Source organism: Entamoeba histolytica, genomic scaffold (assembly GCF_000208925.1).
Source record: "Entamoeba histolytica HM-1:IMSS scf_1104750516827 genomic scaffold, whole genome shotgun sequence".
Lineage (NCBI taxonomy): Eukaryota > Evosea > Mastigamoebida > Endamoebidae > Entamoeba > Entamoeba histolytica.
In genome coordinates this window covers 6,923-32,595 of record NW_001915049.1, presented here as the reverse complement: position 1 = coordinate 32,595, position 25,673 = coordinate 6,923, and the positions used below count along the sequence as shown (strand labels likewise).

The 25,673-nt window shown below is 25.7% G+C and overlaps 13 protein-coding genes across 13 annotated transcripts, besides 1 other annotated feature; 12 read left to right on the top strand and 1 right to left on the bottom strand.

Annotated features, from left to right (window-relative positions):
* Positions 1-66: 66 nt before the first annotated feature.
* On the top strand, positions 67-2,931 carry EHI_037240 (U5 small nuclear ribonucleoprotein subunit, putative; the record flags this gene model as incomplete). Its single annotated transcript, XM_651643.2, has 1 exon — positions 67-2,931. The coding sequence occupies one exon, from the start codon at positions 67-69 to the stop codon at positions 2,929-2,931; it is 2,865 nt and encodes a 954-aa protein (XP_656735.2).
* A 1,190-nt stretch (positions 2,932-4,121) lies between these two features.
* Positions 4,122-6,104, top strand: EHI_037230 (chaperone protein dnaK, putative; the record flags this gene model as incomplete). The annotated part of the gene is made up of 1 exon (XM_651642.1): positions 4,122-6,104. One exon carries the CDS (start codon positions 4,122-4,124, stop codon positions 6,102-6,104), a length of 1,983 nt encoding a protein of 660 aa, XP_656734.1.
* A 181-nt stretch (positions 6,105-6,285) lies between these two features.
* EHI_037220 (uncharacterized protein) lies at positions 6,286-7,494 on the top strand (the record flags this gene model as incomplete). Its single annotated transcript, XM_643901.2, has 1 exon — positions 6,286-7,494. The coding sequence occupies one exon, from the start codon at positions 6,286-6,288 to the stop codon at positions 7,492-7,494; it is 1,209 nt and encodes a 402-aa protein (XP_648993.2).
* Positions 7,495-7,545: 51 nt separating this feature from the next.
* On the top strand, positions 7,546-8,439 carry EHI_037210 (uncharacterized protein; the record flags this gene model as incomplete). The annotated part of the gene is made up of 1 exon (XM_001913931.1): positions 7,546-8,439. The coding sequence occupies one exon, from the start codon at positions 7,546-7,548 to the stop codon at positions 8,437-8,439; it is 894 nt and encodes a 297-aa protein (XP_001913966.1).
* A 200-nt stretch (positions 8,440-8,639) lies between these two features.
* Positions 8,640-10,055, top strand: EHI_037200 (uncharacterized protein; the record flags this gene model as incomplete). The annotated part of the gene is made up of 1 exon (XM_643900.2): positions 8,640-10,055. One exon carries the CDS (start codon positions 8,640-8,642, stop codon positions 10,053-10,055), a length of 1,416 nt encoding a protein of 471 aa, XP_648992.2.
* Positions 10,056-10,151: 96 nt separating this feature from the next.
* Positions 10,152-11,594, top strand: EHI_037190 (serine carboxypeptidase (S28) family protein; the record flags this gene model as incomplete). The annotated part of the gene is made up of 1 exon (XM_643899.1): positions 10,152-11,594. The coding sequence occupies one exon, from the start codon at positions 10,152-10,154 to the stop codon at positions 11,592-11,594; it is 1,443 nt and encodes a 480-aa protein (XP_648991.1).
* A 1,881-nt stretch (positions 11,595-13,475) lies between these two features.
* EHI_037180 (Ras family GTPase) lies at positions 13,476-14,153 on the top strand (the record flags this gene model as incomplete). The annotated part of the gene is made up of 1 exon (XM_643898.2): positions 13,476-14,153. The coding sequence occupies one exon, from the start codon at positions 13,476-13,478 to the stop codon at positions 14,151-14,153; it is 678 nt and encodes a 225-aa protein (XP_648990.2).
* Positions 14,154-14,508: 355 nt separating this feature from the next.
* Positions 14,509-15,285, top strand: EHI_037170 (uncharacterized protein; the record flags this gene model as incomplete). The annotated part of the gene is made up of 1 exon (XM_001913930.1): positions 14,509-15,285. One exon carries the CDS (start codon positions 14,509-14,511, stop codon positions 15,283-15,285), a length of 777 nt encoding a protein of 258 aa, XP_001913965.1.
* A 405-nt stretch (positions 15,286-15,690) lies between these two features.
* On the top strand, positions 15,691-16,092 carry EHI_037160 (uncharacterized protein; the record flags this gene model as incomplete). Its single annotated transcript, XM_643897.1, has 1 exon — positions 15,691-16,092. One exon carries the CDS (start codon positions 15,691-15,693, stop codon positions 16,090-16,092), a length of 402 nt encoding a protein of 133 aa, XP_648989.1.
* Positions 16,093-16,144: 52 nt separating this feature from the next.
* On the bottom strand, positions 16,145-16,999 carry EHI_037150 (uncharacterized protein; the record flags this gene model as incomplete). Its single annotated transcript, XM_643896.1, has 1 exon — positions 16,145-16,999. One exon carries the CDS (start codon positions 16,997-16,999, stop codon positions 16,145-16,147), a length of 855 nt encoding a protein of 284 aa, XP_648988.1.
* Positions 17,000-17,368: 369 nt separating this feature from the next.
* EHI_037140 (receptor protein kinase, putative) lies at positions 17,369-20,821 on the top strand (the record flags this gene model as incomplete). The annotated part of the gene is made up of 1 exon (XM_643895.1): positions 17,369-20,821. One exon carries the CDS (start codon positions 17,369-17,371, stop codon positions 20,819-20,821), a length of 3,453 nt encoding a protein of 1,150 aa, XP_648987.1.
* A 254-nt stretch (positions 20,822-21,075) lies between these two features.
* EHI_037130 (40S ribosomal protein S17, putative) lies at positions 21,076-21,453 on the top strand. The gene has a single exon (XM_643894.2). It carries the CDS (start codon positions 21,083-21,085, stop codon positions 21,434-21,436), a length of 354 nt encoding a protein of 117 aa, XP_648986.1. The 5' UTR covers positions 21,076-21,082; the 3' UTR covers positions 21,437-21,453.
* A 95-nt stretch (positions 21,454-21,548) lies between these two features.
* On the top strand, positions 21,549-22,379 carry EHI_037120 (ankyrin repeat protein, putative; the record flags this gene model as incomplete). The annotated part of the gene is made up of 1 exon (XM_643893.1): positions 21,549-22,379. One exon carries the CDS (start codon positions 21,549-21,551, stop codon positions 22,377-22,379), a length of 831 nt encoding a protein of 276 aa, XP_648985.1.
* Positions 22,380-22,589: 210 nt separating this feature from the next.
* Positions 22,590-25,673: part of a repeat region that runs on past the window's edge.

Below are 25,673 nucleotides of genomic sequence, written 5' to 3'. Positions count from 1 at the left end.
TTAAAGAATTAATAATTCACTAATGATAAAAAAAAAACAAAGAAAAACTAAAAAGAAAAAAAAACAATGGATGACCAGTTTGATGAATTTGGGAATTACATTGGGAATGACCAAGTTATAGAAGAACAACCTCATGAGGATGATATGGATAATAATAATGAAGATGAATTGAACAGGAATGAAGATAGAAAAAACCAAATTGTTTTACATGAAGATAAACAATATTATCAAACAGCAGAAGAAATTTATGGTAGTGATGTTGAAGTATTATATAGAAATGAAGATGAACAAAGCATTACAGAAGGTATAATACCAGTAGAGAAAAATAAGAAAATACAAAGAGAATATAAAACAAATCTAACAAGTAAATATGATTTTGAATATATTTCAGAACAAATGAATAATATAGATAAGATTAGAAATATTGCAGTAATAGGATCATTACATCATGGGAAAACACAACTGATTGATTTATTATTTAGATATTCACATGATAAAAGTATTGATGTTGATAAAATAACAACAAATTATATGGATATAAGAAATGATGAACAAGAATTAAAAATATCAATTAAATCTAGTCAAATAAGTTTATGTATTCCTTCAAAGAAAAATGGATATTATTTATGTAATATCATTGATACTCCTGGACATTCAGATTTTATTGATGAAGTTATTGTTGGTCTTTCATTAGCCGATAATGTTATTATCACAATTGATTGTGCTGAAGGTGTTTTATTAACAACAAAACATTTAATTGAAATAGTAGCACAACAACATCTTCCATTAATTGTTGTTATAACCAAAATAGATAGACTAATCATTGATTTAAAATTACCTCCAGAAGATAGTTATTGTAAAATAAGAAATATTATTTGTGAAGTTAATGAAATATTACATAAATATCAAATGAAATTAATATCACCAGAAAATAATACTGTTTTATTTGAATCATCAATATTTGGATGTCTCTTTTCATTAAATAGTTTTTCAGAAAAATATATTCCAAAAACAACAAAAGGAACATTAGAACAACGAATTCGTGGTGCAATTGGATTTGATAGTCAAATATTTGGTCAAAATATGTGGGGTGATAAATGGTTTGACCATCAAACACATACATTTAAAAGAATAAAAGGAAATGAAAAGAGGACATTTGTTGAATTTATATTAGAACCAATTTATAAAATTGTTGGAATGTGTGTTTCTAAAGAAGGGAAAGAATTAAAACAAGGATTAAAGAATTTTAATATTAGACTGGAAGGGAATGAAAGTGAACTAAATTTTATTCCATTATTAAGAACAGTATTTTATAAATTCTTTGGAGAAAGAAATTTAACAGGATTTGGAGATACTCTTCAAGAACTAATGACTCCTAAAGAAGCAGCACAAAAAGTAATAACAAAACTTTCAAATGATAAGATAGAAATGAAAGATATCATTAAAAAATGTGATAGAAATGGACCATTAGTTATGAGTATTATTCGATTATTACCAAATACAAGAAGTTCAGAAATGATTGGAGTTTGTAAAGTGTATAGTGGAACTATTCATGAAGGAGATAGTGTTAGAGTATTAGGAAATAATTATTCAGAAACAAATACAGAAGACATGAGAATTGAAGAAGTTTTAAGTGTTCAACTCGATATGGCACAATACAAAGTACCAATGAGACAAGGAATACCAGCAGGAAATATTTGTATTGTAACAGGAATTAATCAAATTATTAGTAAAAATGGGACAGTTGTAGATAAAAGTTTAACAGAAATTCAACACATTAGAAATATTGAAATACCAACACCATATATTAAAGTTGCAATTGAACCATTAAAACCATCAGAAAAAGAAATAATGATAGAATCTCTTTCAAAAGTAACACAAAGTTATCCAGGTTCAATGGTAAAATGTGAAGATAGTGGAGAATATATAATAACAGGATATGGAGAAATGTATTTAGATTGTATATTAAGAGATGTAAGAAATATGTTTACACCAATAGAAATTAAAGTTAGTGATCCATGTGTAATTTTTAATGAAACAGTGTCATGTTTGTCTCAAATGAAAAGTGTTGCACTTTCAACAAATCATAGAAATAGAATTGCTGTTATTATTGATCCATTAGATGAAAATACAATTAAAGGAATAGAAAAAGGAGAATTAAAAGAAGAGAAAGGAAGAGATGAAATATTATATAAGAAGTATCAATGGGATATTCTTGCATCAAAATCTCTTCTTTGTATTGGACCAGAAGAAAAAATTCCAAATGTATTATTAAATGATATTTTAGAAGAAGAAAAAAGGGAAAAAATAAATGAAATGAAAGAAGCATGTTGTATTGGATTTAAATGGGCAATGAGCTCAGGACCATTATGTGAAGAAGAAATGAGAAATTGTAGAGTAAGAATTATTGATGCTGAATTTGAAAGAAATGTTGATGAACAACAAGTTATTCAAGCATTAAGAAGATCAATTTATGCAGGAATTATTTTATCATCACCACAACTTTTAGAACCAATTTATGTTGTTGAAATTATTACTCCAGAAAATGCAATTAAAGGTATAACTAAAAGTATTAGTGATAGGCGTGGTTTTATTATTCAACAACAACCTCTTGAAGGCACTCCATTCCAACAAATTCATGGAAATATCCCATTAATAGAAATATTTGGATTTGAAACAGATATTAGAACATTTAGTAGAGGTCAGGCATTTGTTCAAAGTTGGTTTAGTCACTGGGGAAATGTTCCAGGTGATCCTTTAGACAAAGAAATTAAACCATTAAATTTACAACCAAATCCTCAACCTTATTTATCAAGAGAATTTATGATGAAAACAAGAAGAAGAAAAGGATTAGTTGATGATGTTGATACATCTAAATATTTTGATGAGGAAATGCTTTCAACAATGAGCCAAAATAATTTCATTTTTTGATTGGAAAAATTTTATTTAATGATGTTTATCAATTTTAACTTTATTTTTTTTTTTAAGTACTTCTCTAATTTAAAAGATTTATTGAAAAACTATAATATCTAAAAAGTATCACTTTATGTCAAGCACCTTTTGTCTTGAAGAAGAGAAAAACAGAATTACACCATATTTATTCAATTCATTTTACTAATTATTGGGTTTTATCATTTCTTATATAATAAGAATCAAAAAAGTATGATTAGTATATATATTTTAATATAAATATTATGGTTTGATAACTTGGATTATGTCAACATAATTCTAAATATGTTAAAAATGTATATTTAATGAATACAACATTATATCATATTATTTAATTTAAAAAAGATTATTTTTCTAAGAATTACAAAACTTTGATGATATTTTTATTTATTTAAATTTACATTATAAAACTGAAATATTCATTTATGAAGTAATATTATTCAAATAATAACTAATCATAGTTTTAAATGTTTTTTTAATGAAATGAACCAAGAATTATGTAAATACAATTTTTATTTAGTGAAATACAAAAAATTTACTGAGTGATATAAAAAATGAAGGTTAAAAATTTGTCACTTGGTAAATAGTACTATGAAAAGAATAGCAATAATATTTATTATTACTATTAAATATTTAAACAAACCCACAAAATAGAACTTATATTTAATTATCATTTTTTTTTAATTAATGAAGTTGTTTATTATTTACTGTCATAATCATAATAAATTCAATAATAAATAACACTAATCTTCAACAAAAATTATTCAATCACAAAATAATTATGGTTAGTACAAAAGAATCAAAAGTAAATAATAATTTAGAATAGAAGTTGAGTTTTAAGAAAAGGTTGTTAGCCAAAAATAGAGTATTGAATATTAGATTCATGTTAGAAAAGCATTATTTATTTCATAATGAATTTTGATATAAACAATGAACTATTTGATTAAGGAAAAGAAATTCCATTTAATTTAGAATATCAAAATAGTGAATTAAAAAAAAATAAATTACTATAAAAGAAAATATTCAATAAAGTAATGAAGAGTAAGTAATAGTTGTAAAGGATTTATTATTGAAGAAATAATGATGTGGAAGCACGTTTATAAATAAACAAAAATGATGACGTGCAAACAATTATTAGGGTTTAAAAAGTGAACTTTTAAAAAAAGAAAGTAATGAATTTCTTAGGAATAGATGTTGGAAGTAAACACAGTTTAATTGCTCATACAGTTGAAGGTTCATTTCCAACTGTTGTATCAAATAAAATTTCTAATCCATTAACTCCTTCATGTATTGTATATGAACCTGCATCAGAAGCTGTATTTATTGGAGATGAAGCAATTGATAAACAAATGAGATATCCACAACATACAATAAATAATGTAACTACACAACCTACATTTAATCAAGAATTACCATATTTCTATCATACATTATTAATTGATAATTTATTAAAAGACGTAGAAATGTATTTAAAAGATAAACTTACAGAATTAAAACCAGAAGAAACAGTAGTAACACTTACTATTCCAAGTGAAATGGAAGAAGAAAAAAAGGAATTATATAAAAATATAATTAAAGGACATTTTAACTTTAAAGAAGTTTTAACATTATCTGATATTGAAGCAGCTGCACTTTGTCTTAAAACAATGCATTCTGTTGAAAAGAAAAATGTATTAATTGTAGATATTGGAGCACATCATACTACAGCAGCAGTATTTTCAGTTGGAGAAACAATTGAATGTATTAGTAAAGAGTCAGCTATTGTTGGAGGAAATGATTTTGATAAAAAGTTGATTGAATATGCTGAACGTTATTTATTAGAAAAACAAAAAATTGATATAACACAACCAAATTACATTAGAGCATTTATTAGAACACAAAGAGCTGTTGAGAAAGCAAGAATTTTACTTTCAACAATTCCAGAAACTAATATTGAGATTGATGGAATTAATGACGGTTCTATTATGATTAAATTAAGTAGAGAATTAATGCAACAATTAATTCATGATGAATTATATAAAATTGAAGAAGTGGTAAAAAAAGTTGTTAATGATGGTAAAACAAAAATTGAACAAGTTGAAGTTATTGGTGGAACAGGAAGAGCACCAAATGTTGTTCAAATTATTAAAGGTGTTGTTGGAGAAGAAGTAAGATTTTTAAATTCAATTGATTCTGCATGTTCAATTGCACTTGGAGGAGCTGTTTATGCAGAACGTAGTCAACAAAATAAAAACAAATTAACAGAAGAGAAGAAGAATAATGAGATAGAAGAAAAACAAAAAGAAATGATTAAAAAAATTGATGAAGAAATGTTAAAAGCAACAACGATAATTAAGAATAGAGAAAGAAAGATGTGGATATTAAATGATATTGAAACTAAGATTAATCAATATAGAAGATATATAGAGTCAAAAGAAGGAAATATTCCTGAAAATGAATCTAATGCATTAAGAAATCTTTGTAATGAAATGGAAGATTGGCTTAATGATGCTCAAGACCTTGGACTAGAATCTTTAGAAGAAGCTTATAAAGCTCATTTAATTGCAATTGACTCTGCTGCTCCTACCTTAAAAAGTTATTTAGATAAAAAAGCTGAAGAAGCTAAAAACGAGAAAGAAAAAGCTGAAAAAATGAGAGCTGAACATATAGGAACTGGAGAAACAGCTCGTAAGAGACCAGAACCAAAAACAAATAAAGAAAAAATGGAAGCTGCAGAAAAGGCAAAAGAAAAAGGAACTAAAGCATTTAAAGACACAGACTGGATTGGTGCTATTAGAATGTATTCAAGTGCTCTTGGACATGTTGAAGCAATGTTTGATATGGGACCAGAAGAAATAGATAAATGTAATCAAATGAAGTTATCACTTTATTTAAATCTTGCTCTCTGTTATTTAAAAGTAGATAAATTAAATAAAGCATTAGATAATGCTGAGTCTGCATTGAAAATTGATGGAAAAAATGTTAAAGGATTATTTAGAAAAGGAATGGCATTAAATGGATTAAAGAAATATGAAGAGGCATTAGTTGCTTTTAAACAAAGTGAAGAAATTGAACATAGTGCAGCTACTGTTAGTTGGATAAAGAATACTGAGGCAAAGATCCAAGCCGATAAAGAGAAAGAAAAGAGATTAGCTCAAAAGATGTTTGGATTTTAATTGATTTTTGAATAATAACAAATTATTTACTTCAAACCAGAATTAAAGATACAAAAAAAGAGATAAAATATTGAATGGTTAATAAGAAAAGAAAGTATTTGAATATTTGAATAAGTCAAGAAAGAGAGATTTGTATAAGAAAATTTTCAAATAGTAACTTAAAAAAATATAAAGAATAAAAATGAATAAAGAAAACAACAAAGGAATTAAAAAACCAAGAGATGAAAATAATATTCATTATAAAAATGCTTTAATAAAAAAAAAACAACAAATAGAGGAAAAAAGAAAAAAAAAAGAACAAGAACAATTAATTAAAGGAATTTCTCAAGAAGAAATTAATGAAACAACTTATTATTTTGAAAATGGATTAAGAAGAGTTTTACCTTATTTTTATACATTTAAAGTAAATGCAAAAGGAAGATGGATTGGAAGAACTATTGTTGATGTTTTTGTTCATGAATTTAAACTTTGTAATGAAGAAACTACAATAAAAAAAATTGAAAAAGGATTAATTAAAATTAATAATAAAATAATTGAACCATCTACAATTATTCATCATCATGATGAAATAGAACATCAAGTTCATAGACATGAACCACCTGTTTATTGTGACAAACTTACTATAGTTAAAGAAACAAATGATTTTATTGCAATTGATAAACCATCTTCTATTCCAGTACATCCTTGTGGAAGATATAGACACAACACTGTAATATTTATATTAGCACATGAAGGATATACTAATTTAAGACCAGTTCATAGATTAGATAGAATGACATCTGGTATTTTATTATTAGCTAAAACTATTCAAGCAGCTAGAGAATTTCAAAGTTATATGACTATTAAAAAAAAAGAATATCTTTGTAGAGTAAGAGGAAGATTAGAAAAAACAACTGTAACTAGTAAAATTGGAAGGAAAAGAATTGATGATAAAAAAATTCATGTCTCTGTTAATGAAATTGAAGAAGATGGAAAGGAATGTCATAGTGAATTTAATCCATTGTTTTATGATGAAAAAACAAATACAACTGTTGCTGTTGCATTACTAGGAAGTGGAAGAACTCATCAAATAAGAGTACATTTACAATCAATTCATCATCCTATTGTAAATGATCCAATATATGCTGCACAATTTGATGAATCAAAATGTGATGATGAAGGGATATTTGAAACACAATATGGAGGAACAATTCAATGGAAAATAGAAGAGGGATGTATTGAATGTGAACATCTTAAAGGAGATCCAATTCAATATGGAATATATCTTCATGCATGGAGATATGTTATTGATGATGAAATTTTTGAAACAAAACTACCATATTGGGCACAACCAAATGTTGATATATCACAAGAGATTAATGAATTTAACAAAAATCATATTTTAATTTAATTTTTGTTTTATATATCAATAAATGATATTTTTAGTCATCTTATAAATTTAATGATTTGGGAGATTATTGCAGGAGCCACAGCTCTAATAATGGTATTAAGTGGAATACATTTATTTACTCATCAATATGAAATAGTTTTCTATCCTACTCGTCATACATTACCAAGTGTTGAAGAAATAACACAAACCTTCCAACTCCCATTTGAATTAAAAGAAGTTTCAATTTTTACAAATGATAATAATACTGTTTATTTATATGCATGTTTAAAAGAAGAGCCATCAAAACACATAACATTATTATTATTTCAAAGTAATGCTGGGAGTGTTTTAGATAGAATGGAAATGGCTAAAAAATATTATGAATTATGTAACGTAAATTTTGTTATTGCAGTATATCGAGGGTTTGATAAATCGACAGGGATTCCAGAAGAAGTAACAATGAATAATGATGTTGAAAAATATTTTGATTCATTAGAGTCACTTGGAGTTGATATGAATAATATTGTTGTTATTGGAAGATCAATTGGAGCATCAATGGCATTAAAATTGTATAATAAAAAAAATTGTAAAGGATTAATTATTGAAAATGGATTTACAACACTTCTTGATGTTGGTAAAATATTAATGCCAGCTATTAGTTTCTTTCCTTGGTTAATTAAAGATAAATGGGATAATTTAAATGAAATTAAACATGTACAAAAAGGAAAAAGAATTTTATTTTGTAGTAGTGGTCAAGATGAAATGGTCCCACCATCAATGATGCAACACCTTTATGATGTTGCTCATGAAACAGGGAAAAAAGTAAGAATGGAAAAATTTGCAAAAGGATTTCATATGAATTTACCAAGTTATCCTGAATATTTTAAAAAATTAAATAAATTTTTTGAAGAACTTACAAAGGAAACAATGGAAGAAGGGATAATAGAAAATCAAGAAGTACAGTAGAGATAATCTAGAACAAATTAAGAAATAGTTTTGTTTGTTAATTTTAGAAAAAAAAAAAATTAATGATGATTGTTCGTTTTTTTGTTATTATTATTTGATATAAATAGATCATTTTTTGATTTGAAAAACTATTTTTAAGAATAATGATTTTGAAACAACTCTTTTTCTCTTTGTAACACTCAAAACTAGTTAATCATAAAATGGAAATTTCATTGAAAGTACAATTCATTAAAACATTTAAACCATTTATTAAATCTATTCCAACAAATGTAATTGAACCAATTAAAAAGAATGGTTATTGTTTTCATATTTGTGATGACCCTCTTTCTATTTTAGGAAATGACCAATCATTTGGGATGACTTCATTTAGTACTTATCCTATCATTGATGGAATCAAACAAGGAGAACCAAATTGTGATCGTATTGGTGTACTTCGTTTTTCAAAGTCAACTGTTATGATAATAGCTGATGGATGTGGGTGGGGTATTCAACCTCATCAAGCATCTTCAATAGCTGTTCGTTCAATAATGGAAACAATTGTTGATGAGATTGAAACATGTCAATCATCAAAGGACATTGCGAATATGTTAGTTGATAGTGCATATAACGCTCATATTGATATTTTAAAAAAATCAACTAAAATAAAAGGAGTTGGTTCAACAACTATACTTATTGCTTGTTTATTTTCTACAAAAGATTTAAATCAACAATTAATTGTTCTTTCTATTGGAGATTCTCAATGTTTTATATATAATGATAAAAATCAAAATTGTGTAGCTCTTAATCCCAAATGGTGTAGATGTTTATTATCAACAAAAGATAGTGGAGGAAGAATTGGTTCTGCAGATGGGACTCATCCTGATTTAAGGTCTTCAATGTTAAAAATAGTAAATGTTTATTCAGATGATATCATATTATTAACTTCTGATGGTTTTTGTGATAATTTTCAATTACCAAAAACATTAGTATCATTAGATTCTATTATATCATCTCGTATTATTTTATCAGCAAATATGTCTGATTTTATTGAAAACATTTCTAAATATTTAATTCAAACAACAGAATCAGTTCGACAATTTCATACAGAAAATAAAAATAAAATGCGTCCAACAAATTTAACTGGAAAATTAGATCATGCATCAATTGGTGCTTTTAGAGTTGAACCAATAAATGTAGATTTAGGTCTTATTAATATTTATTGTCCATCAATTTTAAAACCATTATATCCAAATTCTTTAGTTCCACGTAAATCAGTTCGTTCAAGAAGTTATAGTGATATAGAAATAACAGAAAATGATGAACAAAATGTTTTAAAAGAAAAAGGTTCTAATTCAAGTTCTGGGGCATTAACTCATAGAGTTAGAAATGGGTGTTGTCCAACACCATTAATTTATAGTGATAATTTTCCTATGTTATATTCTCCTAAACTTAGAAAAGGAAATAACTTTTCTGAAACTACTTCTTGTATTTCTCCTCCAAGAAAATCTCCTGATGTTCATTCTACTGTTGTTGTTTCACCTGAACTCTCTTTTTCATATTCTCCACTTATTGGAGATGATCATTCTTCTCGTTCATGTAGTTGCTTTACTAAGTTTTTCTTGAAAGATACTAATTAATTGTTTATTTTATTTATTACTTTCTTTTTTAATTTCTGTTTTTAATAATTTTTAGTTTAGTATCTGAAAATAACTTCTCTCTCTTATTCATTCGAAATGTTCTTATTTATCTTATTGTTTCTTTCTGCTTATGCATCATTAACCCTTCATCAAAAACAATTTTATAAAAGATTATCTCATAGTTTGAAATCTGATATACCAAACGTTAAAACATTGACTTATACTGTTCCATTGGATCATTTCAACGCTAATAATCAAATTGATTTTGATATTCAATACTTCATCAGCACTGATTATTTGGATAACAATAGTCCAAATGCACCACTTTTTGTTTTATTAGGAGGTGAAGGACCTGAAGATGAAACTGGTTTACAAAATTATTTTGTTGTAACTGATTTGGCTAAAAAGCATAAAGGATTAATGTTATCTGTTGAACATCGTTTTTATGGTGCTTCAACTCCATCACTTGAAATGGATAAATTAATTTATTGTACTGCAGAACAAGCATTAATGGATTACGTTGAAGTTATTTCTCATGTTCAAGAAGAAAATAATTTAGTTGGACATCCAGTTATTGTTCTTGGTGGATCATATAGTGGTAATTTAGCTGCTTGGATGAGACAAAAATATCCTAATGTTGTAGAAGGAGCATGGGCATCATCTGCTCCAGTAGAAGCTGTAGTTGATTTTTATCAATATCTTGAAGTTGTACAAAATGCACTTCCTAAAAACACTGCAGATTTATTATCATTTGCATTTGAACAATGGGATAAAATGACTACTACTGAAGAAGGAAGAAAAGAATTAGGAAAGATTTTCAATACTTGTACTGAATTTGGTGAAAAAGATATTCAAACATTTGCAGAGTCTATTGGAACAGCTCTTTCTGGTTATGTTCAATATAATTCTTCAAATTGGAAACCTTCATATGAAAGTACTGATTCAATTTGTGCTGAAATTAATGAGGATATTGTTAATAAATACCCATTATTTATTAAAGAAAAATATAATCCAGAATGGGCTGATAAAGAATGTACTCCATCTTCTCAAGAAGAAAGTTATAAAACATTACAAAATACTTCTACTTATGCTGAAGGAAATGAAGATGCTTCTGGTAGATCATGGTTTTTCCAAACATGTATTGCTTATGGATATTATCAAGCTGTTAGTGAACAATCATCAGTTAAATGGGGTAAATTAAATCAACTTCAAGGAAGTATTGATATGTGTAAAGATATTTATGGCATTGATAAAGATACATTATATAATGCAGTTGATCATATCAATGTTAGATATGGAGGAAAGAAACCATGTGTAACCAATGTTGCATTTACAAATGGTAACACTGATCCTTGGCATGCTCTTGGAGTTACTGAGTCTGATCATCAAGAAGGTAATTTAGTCCAGTTAATTGACAGAACATCTCATTGTTCTGATCTTTATTCAGAAAAAGAGAATGATGTTCCAGAATTAAAGAAAGCAAGACACAATGAACTTAAATTCTTTGCTCAAGTCCTTGCTAATGTCCCTCAAAATTAATTCAAAATTTAATTTTTTTTCTGTTTCTTTTTTATTAAGATCTTTGAAAAAGTATTTCGTAAATATTTACATTAACATGAATGGTATTCTTGGTTTTGATATTAAAGTTACTCAATTCACTCAAATAGAAAAAGTAGATTATTATCAAATAGAGTTATTTATAAATGGAATTAAAAGAAAACAAATATTAAGAAGATATAATGACTTGTCTAAGTTTAATGAAGAATTAACTAATAAATTTGGTAATCTAATCCCATCTTTTCCACCAGCAACAGTATATTTTATAAAACCAACACAAGAACAACGTATGGTTGATTTTCATTTTTCCAAATAATTAGATAATAAACAGATGAAAATATAAATAAAACACCTCATGTTGTATGTTTGAAATAATATTTATAATCCAAAAACAAACTCAAGAATAAATAAAGTGTTCGAAACATAAAAAAGTTGGAATATATATAAAGACCATCTTGATAAATGCATGAACAAAAATAAGTTAAATCTTAACATAAACTAATAAATAATGTGTAATATATTTTGGAATATAAGAAAAGAATGAACTAATGATGATATCAATGTATTTTGATGATATTATTTGTTAAAAGACATTATTGAAATCTAATATAATTCCATTTAAACCATTATTCAATATAATTTCATAATATTACAGCATATAAATAATAAAAAATACTTAAATTATTAGTATAATATGAAGTAATATTATTGGTAGTATCTACAATAAAAAATAAGAATAAAATATATGTAAAAATATAGAATATACACTATTATATAGAAATTATATAAACAAATACGAATTTGGTATTGATTTAATATAATTTTGACTTCTTTGATGAGAATATTATTTAATATAATTTAATATAATAAATAACAATAATTTACTTATGATGACTTATTCAATAACCAGTATCACAAATATATTTCTTATTTACAATTAGAGACAGACCGATATTTTATAGAACTATTTTTCAATTCAATACTTAAAGATATAATCTTAAAATAAAAAAATTTCATTAAACCAGTTAGTATTATCATAAACTCAATTATTTAAATGTTTTTTTTGTTTTTTTTAAAGAAAGTCCTTCAGTCATAAATGCGTATGTGATAATCATTTTTTTCTTTTATGGATTTTTTTTCAAATATTATATAATTACGTAAAAACAGTTATAGAAAAATATATTTTTGTTTACCTTTCTTAAAAAACTAAACTTTTAACTTCTGTTTTATTTACAATAAATCATAAATATCTATATCCACATAATTTATGAATAATGTATAATATTTCATGTAAAAAAATAAGAATAAATTTCATTAAAATACTCAGATTTGATCTATTTATAACTTGAGAAGATATTTTTATTCTTTTTTAAAATGTTATTTAATTTTATTAACAAAAAAATATCATTTTTTTGATAGGAATTTATGTATTACGTTAGGCAAATTAATAATTTTTTTACAAGGATATTCTTTCTTCTTTTTTTCATTATTTTTATAGAATATGACGAATATTATTTGAGCTGTTATTTTAAAAATATCATTTTCAATAAATTATTGATGTAAAACTAGCTTGGAGTTGTTTAGATATCACATAATTTATTTATTGGTTAAAAAATTTTGTTTTTTACATTATTAACTAAGAACCAAAAAGCAAATTAAATTCCTCTGAATATAAAAATGAAAGAATGTTAAAGAAAGATATTACAAAAAAACTTTAAAGAGAAACTACGCTATAAATATAAATAGTATAGAATAAATGTGATTCTAACAAAAAAAATGGTAAAGAGAGAAAGTCTTTGTTTGAGAGTGTTAGAATATGAACTATTTAAACGTTTAAACTCGAATAAATCACATATATACATAATGAAAACTATCTATGCTTGTTTTATAGGTCCTTCTAGGTGTGGAAAAACTTCTATTATTGAAAAATACCTTCATAATAAAGAAGTTAATTTATATGAAGAAACTATTGAAGATGTGTATAATTGTACAATCCAAAGAGAAAAATATAATGCTGAAATTAAAATAATAGAGAATGGAGGTAATAGAGAATTTAAAATATTAAGAGATTTTCAACTAACAAAAGCAGAATTTATAATTTATGTTTTATCAGTAACTGATAGAGAAAATTTTGAAAAAGCTCATAATGATATTATTGAATGTATTAATATTATTCACTTGAATAATAAAAAAGAACTACCAAAATTTATTATTGTGGCTAATAAAATTGATGAAGAAATTAATAGAAAAGTATCTACTAAAGATTTAACTAAACTTCAATTGAGTTTAAATGGAATTTGTGAATGTACTATCTTAGAAACTTCAGCAAAAACCTCTTTTAATTTAAAAACACTTTTTATGATGTTAACAGTCCCAAGAAGAACAAAAGTAATTTCATCCCAAAGTTCAACTACTTCTTTTCCTTGTTCAACTTTAACTCCTTCAATTGAACCAAATCCCCATTTTATTAGGATGAAAGAAAAAAAAATTTCTAAACTCTTTTCATTCTTCCATCCATTTACAAAAGAGGAAAAAAGTTAAAATGAATCTTAATATCTTCAAAATTTTCATAACAAAATTAATTAATGTATTGTTGTTAATTTATGTTGTGGAATTTGTGTTTTGGTATTTTATAAAAAAATATCTCATAATCAATCTATTTCAATGAATCTATTATTCTATATAAAGAATAGAATTATTTCTTTCTTTAGTTTTTTTTTGAAATAATCTAATATGAAACAAAAAAAAAATTATTGTAAGGAAGTTTAATGAATTAAAATGAATTATATTTCTTTGATTCTTGTTCATAAAATTGAAGAATTTTTAATTTTGTGTTATTTTAAATTTTTTCCCTCAATATATCGAATTACAAGATCTATCATTAAATAGCTTTTTCATGACTGCTATATTATTTACTAAAATCAAAGATGGTAAATTAACTTCAAGAAGCTTTAATGTAAAGAGACTCTCAACGTCGTTTGGTTCTGAGTTTACTGATGTCATTATTGGAAATACCCTTCCACACCATTGTGATTTTGTGATGAACAACAAAAATGATGACAAAGGGTTTATTTTTAATTTTAGCGATAGAAATGATGTTATTGTAAATCGTTGTGTTGTTCCACAATATGCACAATTTGAATTACCTTCTAATAGTATTCTTCAAATTGCTAACTCACTATTTTTTGTTTCCATAAATCAACCAGACAAAAATTCCCAGATATTAATTGACGAATACTTTAAATTTAATGAGACATCAACAAAACAAGAATATATAAAAACAGAAAATAAAACAACCGAGAAAGAATCACCAAAACAATCATCTGTTATAAAAAGTATTAGTCTAGATCAATTGAATAATGAAAACAAAATAATAGAAAATCAACAACCTTCACTAGAACAAAAAGAAGTAAAAAATAAACATAAACATAGAAGGCATTCTTATTCAGATGACTCAAGTGAAGACACTGAACAAAATAGTAAAAGAAAAAGAAAACATCATAGATCACATTCTAGACACTCAAAAAGAAAACATTATAAAAAGTCAGTTTCTGCTTCATCTGATACATCAAGCTATGAAGATCATTATAAAAAGAGAAAAGGATATAAACACAAAAGACATTCAATAAGTTCATATGACCAATCTTCTAAAAGTCTTAGTGAAGATAAATAAAAAAGTTATTGAGTTAAAGGGACAACAGAAAACAATCTTAGACTCTTTTTTTTTAAGTTAATTTAGATTTAAAGTTCTATACTCGGTTCGCTTCATCTCATCAATCCAACCCTTAGAAGGTCCAAAATTTAATATTCATACAGAAATGAAAGTCAACTTTTAAACGAAGTAAACAAAATCCTTGTAAATACAGAAGAACTTCAAAAGTAAAGAAAAAACTATTTTTATTAGATTTTACAACTTTTTACTATTAATATACTTTTTTAAAGGAAAAAATGATAAAAAAAAAGAGATAGAAATTACAACTTTAACAAGGAAAAAAGCTAAGATGTGATATTATTAGTAGAAAAATCTACCCTTTAAATATTAAAGAACTTCAAAACCATTGAATCAATAAATTAAAAAATGCCTAAGTGTTTCTTATGTGGTAAAGAAGTTTATCCAGCTGAGAAAGTTAATAATGATGGAAAAATATTCCATAATGTTTGTTTCCAAACATATAGAAAACAACAACAAATTGAATATAAACATACAAAACAAGCTGAATATTATAAGAAAGCTGATGTTGTCCCTGCTTATTATCGTGTTGCAGATAAAGAATCAGGTGAGCCTTCAAGAATGACTGCTGGTGTTGATGATGAAGCTGAAAGACAAAGAATTATTGATGAAGAAAATAAATTTTTACAAAAAGTTGCAGAGCAAAATACAAATAAAAATGTTGCTCAAACTACTGTTTGTGAATGTGGTCAATTAGTTGATAATAAAATGAATTTCTGCCCATACTGTGGTAAACCAATGAAAAAATAATTTAACACATTTTGTTATTCAATTGATTTGTTTTATATATCATAAAATTTTATTAATAATCATAAATTAAATAATTTTTTAATTGTTTTGTGCATGTATCCCATTTTTCTTCATTTTGTTTTAATAATAATTCACTTTTTGTGATTTGTTTATTAATCCAATTAGCTTCACTAAAGTCTTGAGTTAATTTGAGTCGAGAGTATAATGTTGAAATTGTTTGTTTTAACGATGACGATTTAATATTAACATATTCAGTATATGTTTCAATAGTTTGTTCTGATACAATACCACATAATATAGCAAGAACAAAAGATGGTTCAATTCTGTATTTATTTTCTCCTTTTTTCCCTTCAAAATAACCAAAGTTCTCTATAAATTGAATAACTCCAACAGAGGCATTTCCTCCTATAGTCATTGATAATCCAGTGGTTTCATTAATTATTTTATATTCACAATTCCATCGAGTGTTTAGTGGAGATTCAATTAAAGATGGATTATAAAATAACGAATATTGATATCCTTTTTCTTCTTTTCTTCTAATAATTAATTTTTGAGGTTGACAATATTTAACAAGTCCTTGATTAATCCATTCTTTTCCATCAAATACTAATTTATATTCTTTAAATGAAATTATTTGTTCATCACTTTTTTCTTCTTTTTTACTAATATCAACTGCTTCAATTAACTCAGTTTTTAATAACACATTTTTAATCAATGATACAAGAACTTCTTTAGTTGTATGTAATTTACAAATTTCTGTTGAGTCATGTTTTATTAATTCATCAACAGTTTCGTTAAATTGATGATATCCTCCTCTGCAACTATAAATATCATTAAAAGTATTTCCTCCACAACTAAAACTTCGTTTTGCTCGTTCTTCAATCTCATCTCTCGTTAATCCATTCATTTTTCTAAAAAAAGTTTTTTTATTCTTTTTATTTTTTGTTAATTAATGAATATACTATAAAATTACTATATTTTTCTATTAACTAAAAAAACCATTATTTTAGGAATAATAATGATTTTTTTGTTAGTTATACATCAAAATCGGAAAACAAAAAATAAAGAACTTAGAACATATTCAATTTCTCTCATTTTTAAGATTCTTCTAACCAAATTTTTTAGAATTAATAAAGTATAATAAATTAATCTATAATGATAATATATTTCTCATAGAGGCTGATAGAAATGAGTGCCTACTTGAAAAGAAGTTAGCAATCTTAAGAGAAAAAACCCTTTATAGTACTGAAAAAGTGAAAAGATCTAAATTTACTTCATGTTTCTTTTATTTACAATCCTCTTTTACTCTAATGCTATTGATTGTTCTGATGGACAATATCTTGATACCTCTGGAGAATGTAAAAATTGCAATACTAGCAAACACTGTAAAACTTGTTTTGCTGAAGATAAGTGTATTACTTGTGAAAATAATTATTACTTAGATAGTTCATATCAATGTACTGAAAGAAAGAATATATCGAATTGTGATACTTGGGATAATCTTTTTTGTACTATGTGTAAACCTGGGTATTATCTTCAAAATCAAGAATGTAAGGCATGTACAACTAATTGTAAATATTGTAATTCTCAAGAATGTTTCCAATGTGAAGCAGGATATACTCTTGTCAATAATGGAGCAAATTGTGTTGACTGTTCTAAAGAAGAAAATAATTCAGTTTGTGGAAGATGTGGTATTAATGAATATTTTGATGTAAGTAAATTAAATTGTCTTCCTTGTAAAACTAATTGTCAAAGATGTTCTAGTGCTCAAAATTGTTTTATGTGTAGTAATGGTTTTGCATTAAAAGATCCAACAGATCCACTTTCTGAATGTTCTTCTATTGAACACTGTGTTTCAGGTCATATATTTGGAGATCATTGTGAATTGTGTACGACAGGATTTTATCTTGATAATGGAAGATGTTCTCCTTGTTCTGAGCAATGTCTAAGATGTATTAATTCTACTAATTGTGTTGAATGTAATTCTGCAATGAAATTATTTGAAGGAAAATGTGTACCTTCTATTGATAATTGTGCTAGATCAAATGGAATACAAGGATGTTTAGAATGCAATGAAGGATTTTATCTTTCAGAAGGATCTCAATGTGTTAGTTGTCCTAAAAATTGTTCTTCTTGTTTAAATGAAAATTATTGTTTTAGATGTGGTCCTAATTATTACTTTAGTGGAGAAGAAGGTCAGTGTATTTTAAAAAATTCTAACTGTAAAGTTACTGATCAATATGGATGTTTAGAATGTTATTATGACCAAATTAATTTGGAACTTTGTAAGGAATATTCTGAAAAAAAATTAATTGATCCATTAAAATGTAGTGATACAAGTTCTCAACAAACATTTGGCTATTTTCTTCCTGTGACAAAAAATAGTAAAACAAATGTTTTGGAATTTAAAAAAGAATGTGAGTTATGTGATGTTAAATGTAAAATTTGTGAATATAATTCAACTTGGTGCTCCGCTTGTAATGCTGGGTATGCACTTAATATTAGTATTGAAGCTACTTCTCTCTATAAAGAATTAACTGGAAATACACAAAATATTTATAATTGTGTTGAAAAACCACCTGAATGTGTTAGAACTGAAATGGGATATTGTGTGGAATGTGCTTCTGGATATTTTTTAAGTGATGTCACTTGTACTAAATGTGATGTGTCATGTGGTTCATGTACGTCCAGTACTTATTGTCAAACATGTAACTCTGCAACTGATAATAGTTCAAATGCTTTGTATTGGAGACCTAAATCATTGACAGATGCAGCAGATGAAGCAAAAGGAAAATGTTTTTTAGTTAACATTTCAGAGAGTAATCAATACAACCTTAATCAATGTGCTAGTCTTATTACAACTTCAGGTTGTTCTATATGTAATACAGGGTATTATACACATGATGGTTATTGTCTTAAATGTCCTGATAGATGTACAGAATGCAAAGAACAAGTAGGTGATATTACTGGTGATGGAATAATTTGTACTGGATGTAATGATACTCAATACCTTACTACTGAGGATAATGCTACTTGTCTTAGTTGTGATAATATCAAACATTGTCATAAATGTAAAGGAACTGGGTGTGAAGAATGTGAAAGTGGATATACATATTCAAGAGATAGACTTGAATGTACTAAAGTTAATCTTGCATTAATTCTTCCATTATGTATTGGTGCATGTTTAATTCTGATTGTGATTATTCTTATTATTATTTTCTTATTATGGAGAAGACGTAGAGCTGCTGAGAAACAACGTGAGACAGAAATTAGACCATTTAGAGTATCATCAGATGTTGAACTTGCATTATTATCTGCTGATAATGAAAACTTCCCATTAAAAACTGAGAGATGGGAACTTGATTTTGGACTTCCATCAACAAAAGCCATTGTTGATACTGAGTATGAACAAAAACTAAAAATCATGAACACATCAAACAAATCATATTATTTTGAAATTCTTACAAACCCATCTCATAGATATTCACTTGAAGTTAATCCAGTAAGACAAACATTAAAAGCAGGATTTGGTATTGAAGTTACATTTAAGATTAAAATGCTTTGTACTGCTATTGTAAATGAAGATATTGGTATTATTGCTATGGATGTTGATGATAATAATAAAGAAACAGCAAAATTAAAAATTATTATTGAGTCTGATTTATCAACTAAATTAGACCATACAGAACTTAAACCTGTTATGCCACCAATAGGTGAAGGTGCTTTTGGTCTCGTATTTAGAGGAACTTATAGAGGACAAGATGTTGCTATTAAAAAGATGAAAGCAAGAAATCTTACTGAAGAACAAACAAAAGAATTTAATCATGAAGTTGGTATGTTATCTCAATTAAGACATCAAACAATTGTTAGTTTAATTGGAGCAGTATATACAGAAGGAGAAATTGCTATTGTGACAGAATTTGCAGAATTTGGATCATTAAGTAAAATGTGGGGAAAAAGAGAAGTTTCATATGATTTAAAGATTAAAATTATGGATGATCTTGCAGTTGCATTACAATTCCTTCATCAAAATCAAATTATTCATAGAGATATTAAAGGAGAAAATGTTTTAGTTTATTCATTAAATCCACATTCATCTGTTTGTGGTAAATTAACTGATTTTGGTACTTGTAGAAATGTTTCAGAAAGATCTCTTGCTAATAAAGAATTATCTACAGGTATTGGAACACCAACTTATATGTCACCAGAATCACTTCAAGGTACTTCTAATTATTCATATCCAGTAGATATTTATGCATATGGAATGGTATTATATGAAACTTTTAATGAAAAACAAGCTTATGAAAACGATGATAGATTTAATCAACCATGGATGATCCCTCAATTTGTTATTGAAGGCAATAGACTTGAAAGACCAGACAAGATGCCTGACAATTATTGGAATTTAATCACTAAATGTTGGGATCAAGAAGCTGATAAACGTCCTACTGCTACAGAAATTTTACAAGAAATAGCTTCATGGAATATTGATATTAATTATGTTACTGGAGAATCATCTAAAAAAGAAGACCTCAACACTCCTCAAATAATTACTGAACCTAAACCAGAAGTTGAAAACGAAATTTCAAAACCTTTAGATGAAAATAATAGTAACAGTAAAGAATCTGCTTCTTCTAGTTCTTCTGCTTCTGAAAAATCATCTGATGTAAAAAAAGAAGATATTAGTAAAAGTGAAAGTAGGTCTTCTGCATCAAGTGATGATGATTAATTCATTATTATGTTCATAAATACTTGAATTGTCTCTTAGTCAAGATAATTTTTCCAAATTTTGTGTTTGAGTAATTTTTACTATTATAAACTAATAAAAAACTAAAATAGAATTATAATTGATAGTATCTTAAAAATGGGGTTATGAACATCATAAATATAAAATATTAATCTGAATAGTAAAAAAAATTATTTAAATAACAAAATAAAAGGAAAAGAACTTAGAAATGAAAGAACTAACCCTTGAATAAGTGAGTGAAACATGGGAGGAGTCAGAACCAAAACAGTTAAAAGAGCTGCAAGAAATATCATTGAAAAGTATTACCCACTCTTAACTCTCGATTTCCACACCAACAAACGTGTTGTTGATGAAGTTGCTGTTGTTGAGACTAAGAGACTTAGAAACAAAATTGCTGGTTTTATCACTCACTTAATGAGAAGAATTCAAAAGGGTCCAGTTAGAGGAATCTCTTTCAAACTTCAAGAAGAAGAAAGAGAAAGAAGAGACAATTATGTCCCAGAAAAATCTGAAGTTAATATTGAAAAGATTACTGCTGATCCAGTTACTCTTAAAATGCTTGAATCAATTGGAATGCCAATTAACAAGAAGAATTAAATTATCCTTTTGAAGTGTTTCTTTAGATTTTTTTTTTGATTAGATAATTTTATTAATATGAAGAGACAATTTATATTTAATAGTGAATGGTTTGTATATTATTGTTATTCAAATGTTAAAAAAAGAAACTGTTATAATTAAAGATGATCAACCTGCTGATACCACTACACTTCCTGGAAAATACTCTTGGTTAAAATATGCAGAAAAGATATATAACGTATTATTTGAAACTGAAGATGAAAAAATGAGAAGGGCAGTATTTGAAGGAAATGCTTCTTTAGTATTAGATTTATTAGACAATGGTAATGACTTAATTAATAAAGATAAACATGGAAACACCTTACTTCATATTGCTGTTATGGCTAGGCAAATTGGTATGATATCTTTCTTAGTAGATCTTGGTTTAAGTCCAAATCATGTTAACCACAAAGGTGAAAACATTTTAATGCTTGCAATTCAATTAGGATTTAATGACATTGCTTTTGAAATTATGAAGTTACAAAATTTTAATTATTCAACTCCAGACTTAAATGGAGAGAGTTTGTTACATTACTGTGCCCGTTATGGAATGGCTCTTATTTGTAAAGAAATTCTCAGGCATAACATTAATATCAATTCTATTGATTTTAACAATAATAATGCTCTTCATATTTGCTGTTCTTATCATTCATTAAATGTTGCACGAGTTCTCCTTATCAATGGAATTAGAACTACTCAACGTAACTCATTTGGTCATATCCCACTTGAAGACGCTGTTCAGATGAAAGATCGAGAAATGACTAAGTTGATTTTTATTGCTATGAGAGGAAATAACTACTTTGCGTTTGAGAGTATGATTGATGACTTGATGATAGGCAGAGAAGATCCAATTCTTTTATTAAACAAAACTCCTATTCAGACTATGCATTATGGAGAAATACACCCTATTTTGAGACAAGACTAATTATGTTATTTTTTATTACTTCACTTTGGTTTGTTTTATTTTATTAATAACTTCTCTTGCCTTAATGTAAGTTAAAACTTATAGCCTACTTGTATTAATAGCTAATTGATGAATTTCATTAACTTATACACATAGCATGAATTATTTATTTGATTAATGTAAATATGTTCTGAGTCAAAATGAATAAGAAACATTCGATTAGAAAAGTATAAAAAAAAATATCAATTATTGGATATATCTATTATTGGATTTTATGATTATTGAGAAGTGTTTATTTCACTTTCTTCATTATGCTCTATTGGTGTAATAGAGTTAATTTCTAGCATGCTCTCATTAGATTGTTCTTCTTCTAATGTGCTGCCAGAATTTCCTGTATAAAACATTAAGTCTTTCATATTTTTGATAATAATTGTTCGTAGGATTTTGGAAAAGTTTAATTGTAATTTCAGGGATTTTATTCTTCTTACTGACTCTTTGTGAATTAATCAATTTATTGATAATATAACAGGTATTATTTCAACATATATTATTTCTCTATTATTTCTTATTTTCTCTTGTAATTCTTTGTATTTATTTATTTTATGAATATAATTTAATTCTAAATTATTATCTTGACATATAGCACATCTATATTATATTATTTCTTCTCTTTCATATTTTGATAATATATATCTGGTCTTCTAGCATGGAATGAGTTGTCATTAACAAATAAATCAATATTGTAAGTTATGACCATTTTATCATTATTAATACATTTAGGAGGATTATTAAAGTCAATTGCATCAAATTCAGTAAATTGTGTAATTAATAAGTGTTTAAATATTTGCTTACATACATAATCATGTTTTAATATTTGATTCTTTTTCATTACATCATAACAATATATGATTAATAGATGCAATTGTGTTATGACAATGTTTACAATATTTTAAATCATCATTTTGGAGTATTTTTGATTTAATATTTCCTGTCATAGTTACACCTTCTTGCATTTTTACTATTTGGAGGAATGCATTTCTTTTTATATTTAATGACCTCCATGTGGCTACTGTTAATTTCTTATCATTGAAAGTGCCATTTGCACATCTTATATATTCACAACATTTCTTTTCTTTCCATTCACTTAAATATCTATCATTTAATTCATTATTTACAAATTCAAATACTTTCTTTACATCATGTTTTCTTTTATTTAATTCTATTATATTCATTAATTCATTAAAATTAATCTTCTTACCAAATGCTTTCTTCATTCTTTTAATTATTCAATTTGGATTTTCTTTTATTGTTTCTATCATTTCTCCTATTCCTGTGTTTGATATTTTTATTTTAAATATATTCTTAATAATTCTTTAGCACATTCATCTCTTGCTGACATTAATCCTAATCCCATTTCATTTATTTTAACATATAGTCTACTTTTGTGTATATTTCTGCTGTACAATTGGAGTTGTATTAATGATTTTCTTATCTGTTGATCTATCTTCTCCAATTCTCATAGTTTCCATGGTACAATACAAAATCCATATCTTAATTTTGAGATTATATCACTATTAATATTTCTTATTGTAATGAGGCTGCTATATTTCATAGTATTTAATGATGATAAAATAGAAGATACATCATTTAATATTCTTGTACAATATTTATAATGATATTTATTTTATCTCCTATTTCAATACCAAGATATTAATAAGGATTATCATTAGTTACTCATGGTAGTTCAGCTAATTCACCATTTATTTGACTATTAATATTAGTCATTATCCCACTCTTTTCTACATTAATTTTTAATCCTATTGCATTAAATATTTCTTTAGTTAATTTGTGTGCTTTTTCCATTTCATCGAGGCTATTAGTCATTATCTTTAAATCGTCCATATACAATATGTGGTTTAACTGGACTTGTTTTTCTTCTCCATTTATTTTAATATTTAATTTGTTTATTTGAATATCTAATTGTTTAGATAGTATGTCAATAGATAATACAAATAAAAGTGGAGATAAACTATCACATTGTATTATTCCTCTTTCTACATTAATCATACTATCACTTTCTTGATTATAATATAAATTAAGATATGTATTATTTAATATATATAATATACTATTAATTACTACAAGTGGGATATTAAAATATATTAAGCATTGTTTAATCCATTGGTGGTTAATACTATCATATGCTTTGGAGACGTCATAATATGTTTCTACCCACTTCCATTTAGCCTTTAATAATAATTGTTGGATTATAATGTTGTATAATAATCCTTCTTTTGACGATATGTATATTTCTTACATCAAATTTGATTTAATGAAAGTTGTTTTTCAATTTGATTTAGCATCAATTGATTTTCTATTTTCATCTTTAATATTGATGTATACACTTTTAACAGACAATTTAAGCACGTTATTGGTCTGTAATTCTGTGGGTCTAATTTATCTCATTTCTTATATATTAATATTGTTCTTCCTTGAATAAAATGAAGATGTATTTCATTAGGATTGTTTAACCATTCATTAAATAATTTTATTAAATATTTCATTGGTTGTTCTAATTATTTAATCAAAAATCATTATATTTTATCAACACCGTGTGCCTTCCAGTTAGCAATGAATTTAATAGCACAATCTAATTCATTGGGAGTGATTATTGATATTCTATTATTAATTATATTTTCAATTAATATTTCATATAAATTAATATTCAGGAAATCTATATTAGTGTTAGTTTCATAGATTCCTTTCCAGAAATTAATAGTGGAGATATTATCTGGATATTCATCTTCTTTAGGCTTATTTAGATGTTGCACTTTTCCATATTTCATCATTTTATAATTCAATCTTATTCTTTTCCAATTATTCTTTCTTGCTTCTATTTCTATTCTTTTCATCTTTCTGAGGTATTTATAATAGTTTATTTGTTCATTTGTTTTTACTTTAATATGATATATATCATATTTATTAATATGTAATATTCTTTTTAATTTCATATATTGTTTATTATGGAGTAAATCTCTTAATCTACATATTTTTGATTGTAATATTCTTTCTATACTTCTCTTTCCACTTCTTTCTTGTTTATTTTTATTAATGATGTTAATAGTGGAAGATACAGATTTAATATAATGATAATAATCATCTAATGTATTGATTATTATTTCATTTTTATTAATAATATTAATTATTTGATGTACTTTCTTCTTATTGTAATAATAATTAATAAATTGTACATCTTCTTGTTGTTTCATTTCTTGTTCTTTAAATATTTTCATTACCTCCTCTTCTTCTATTTCT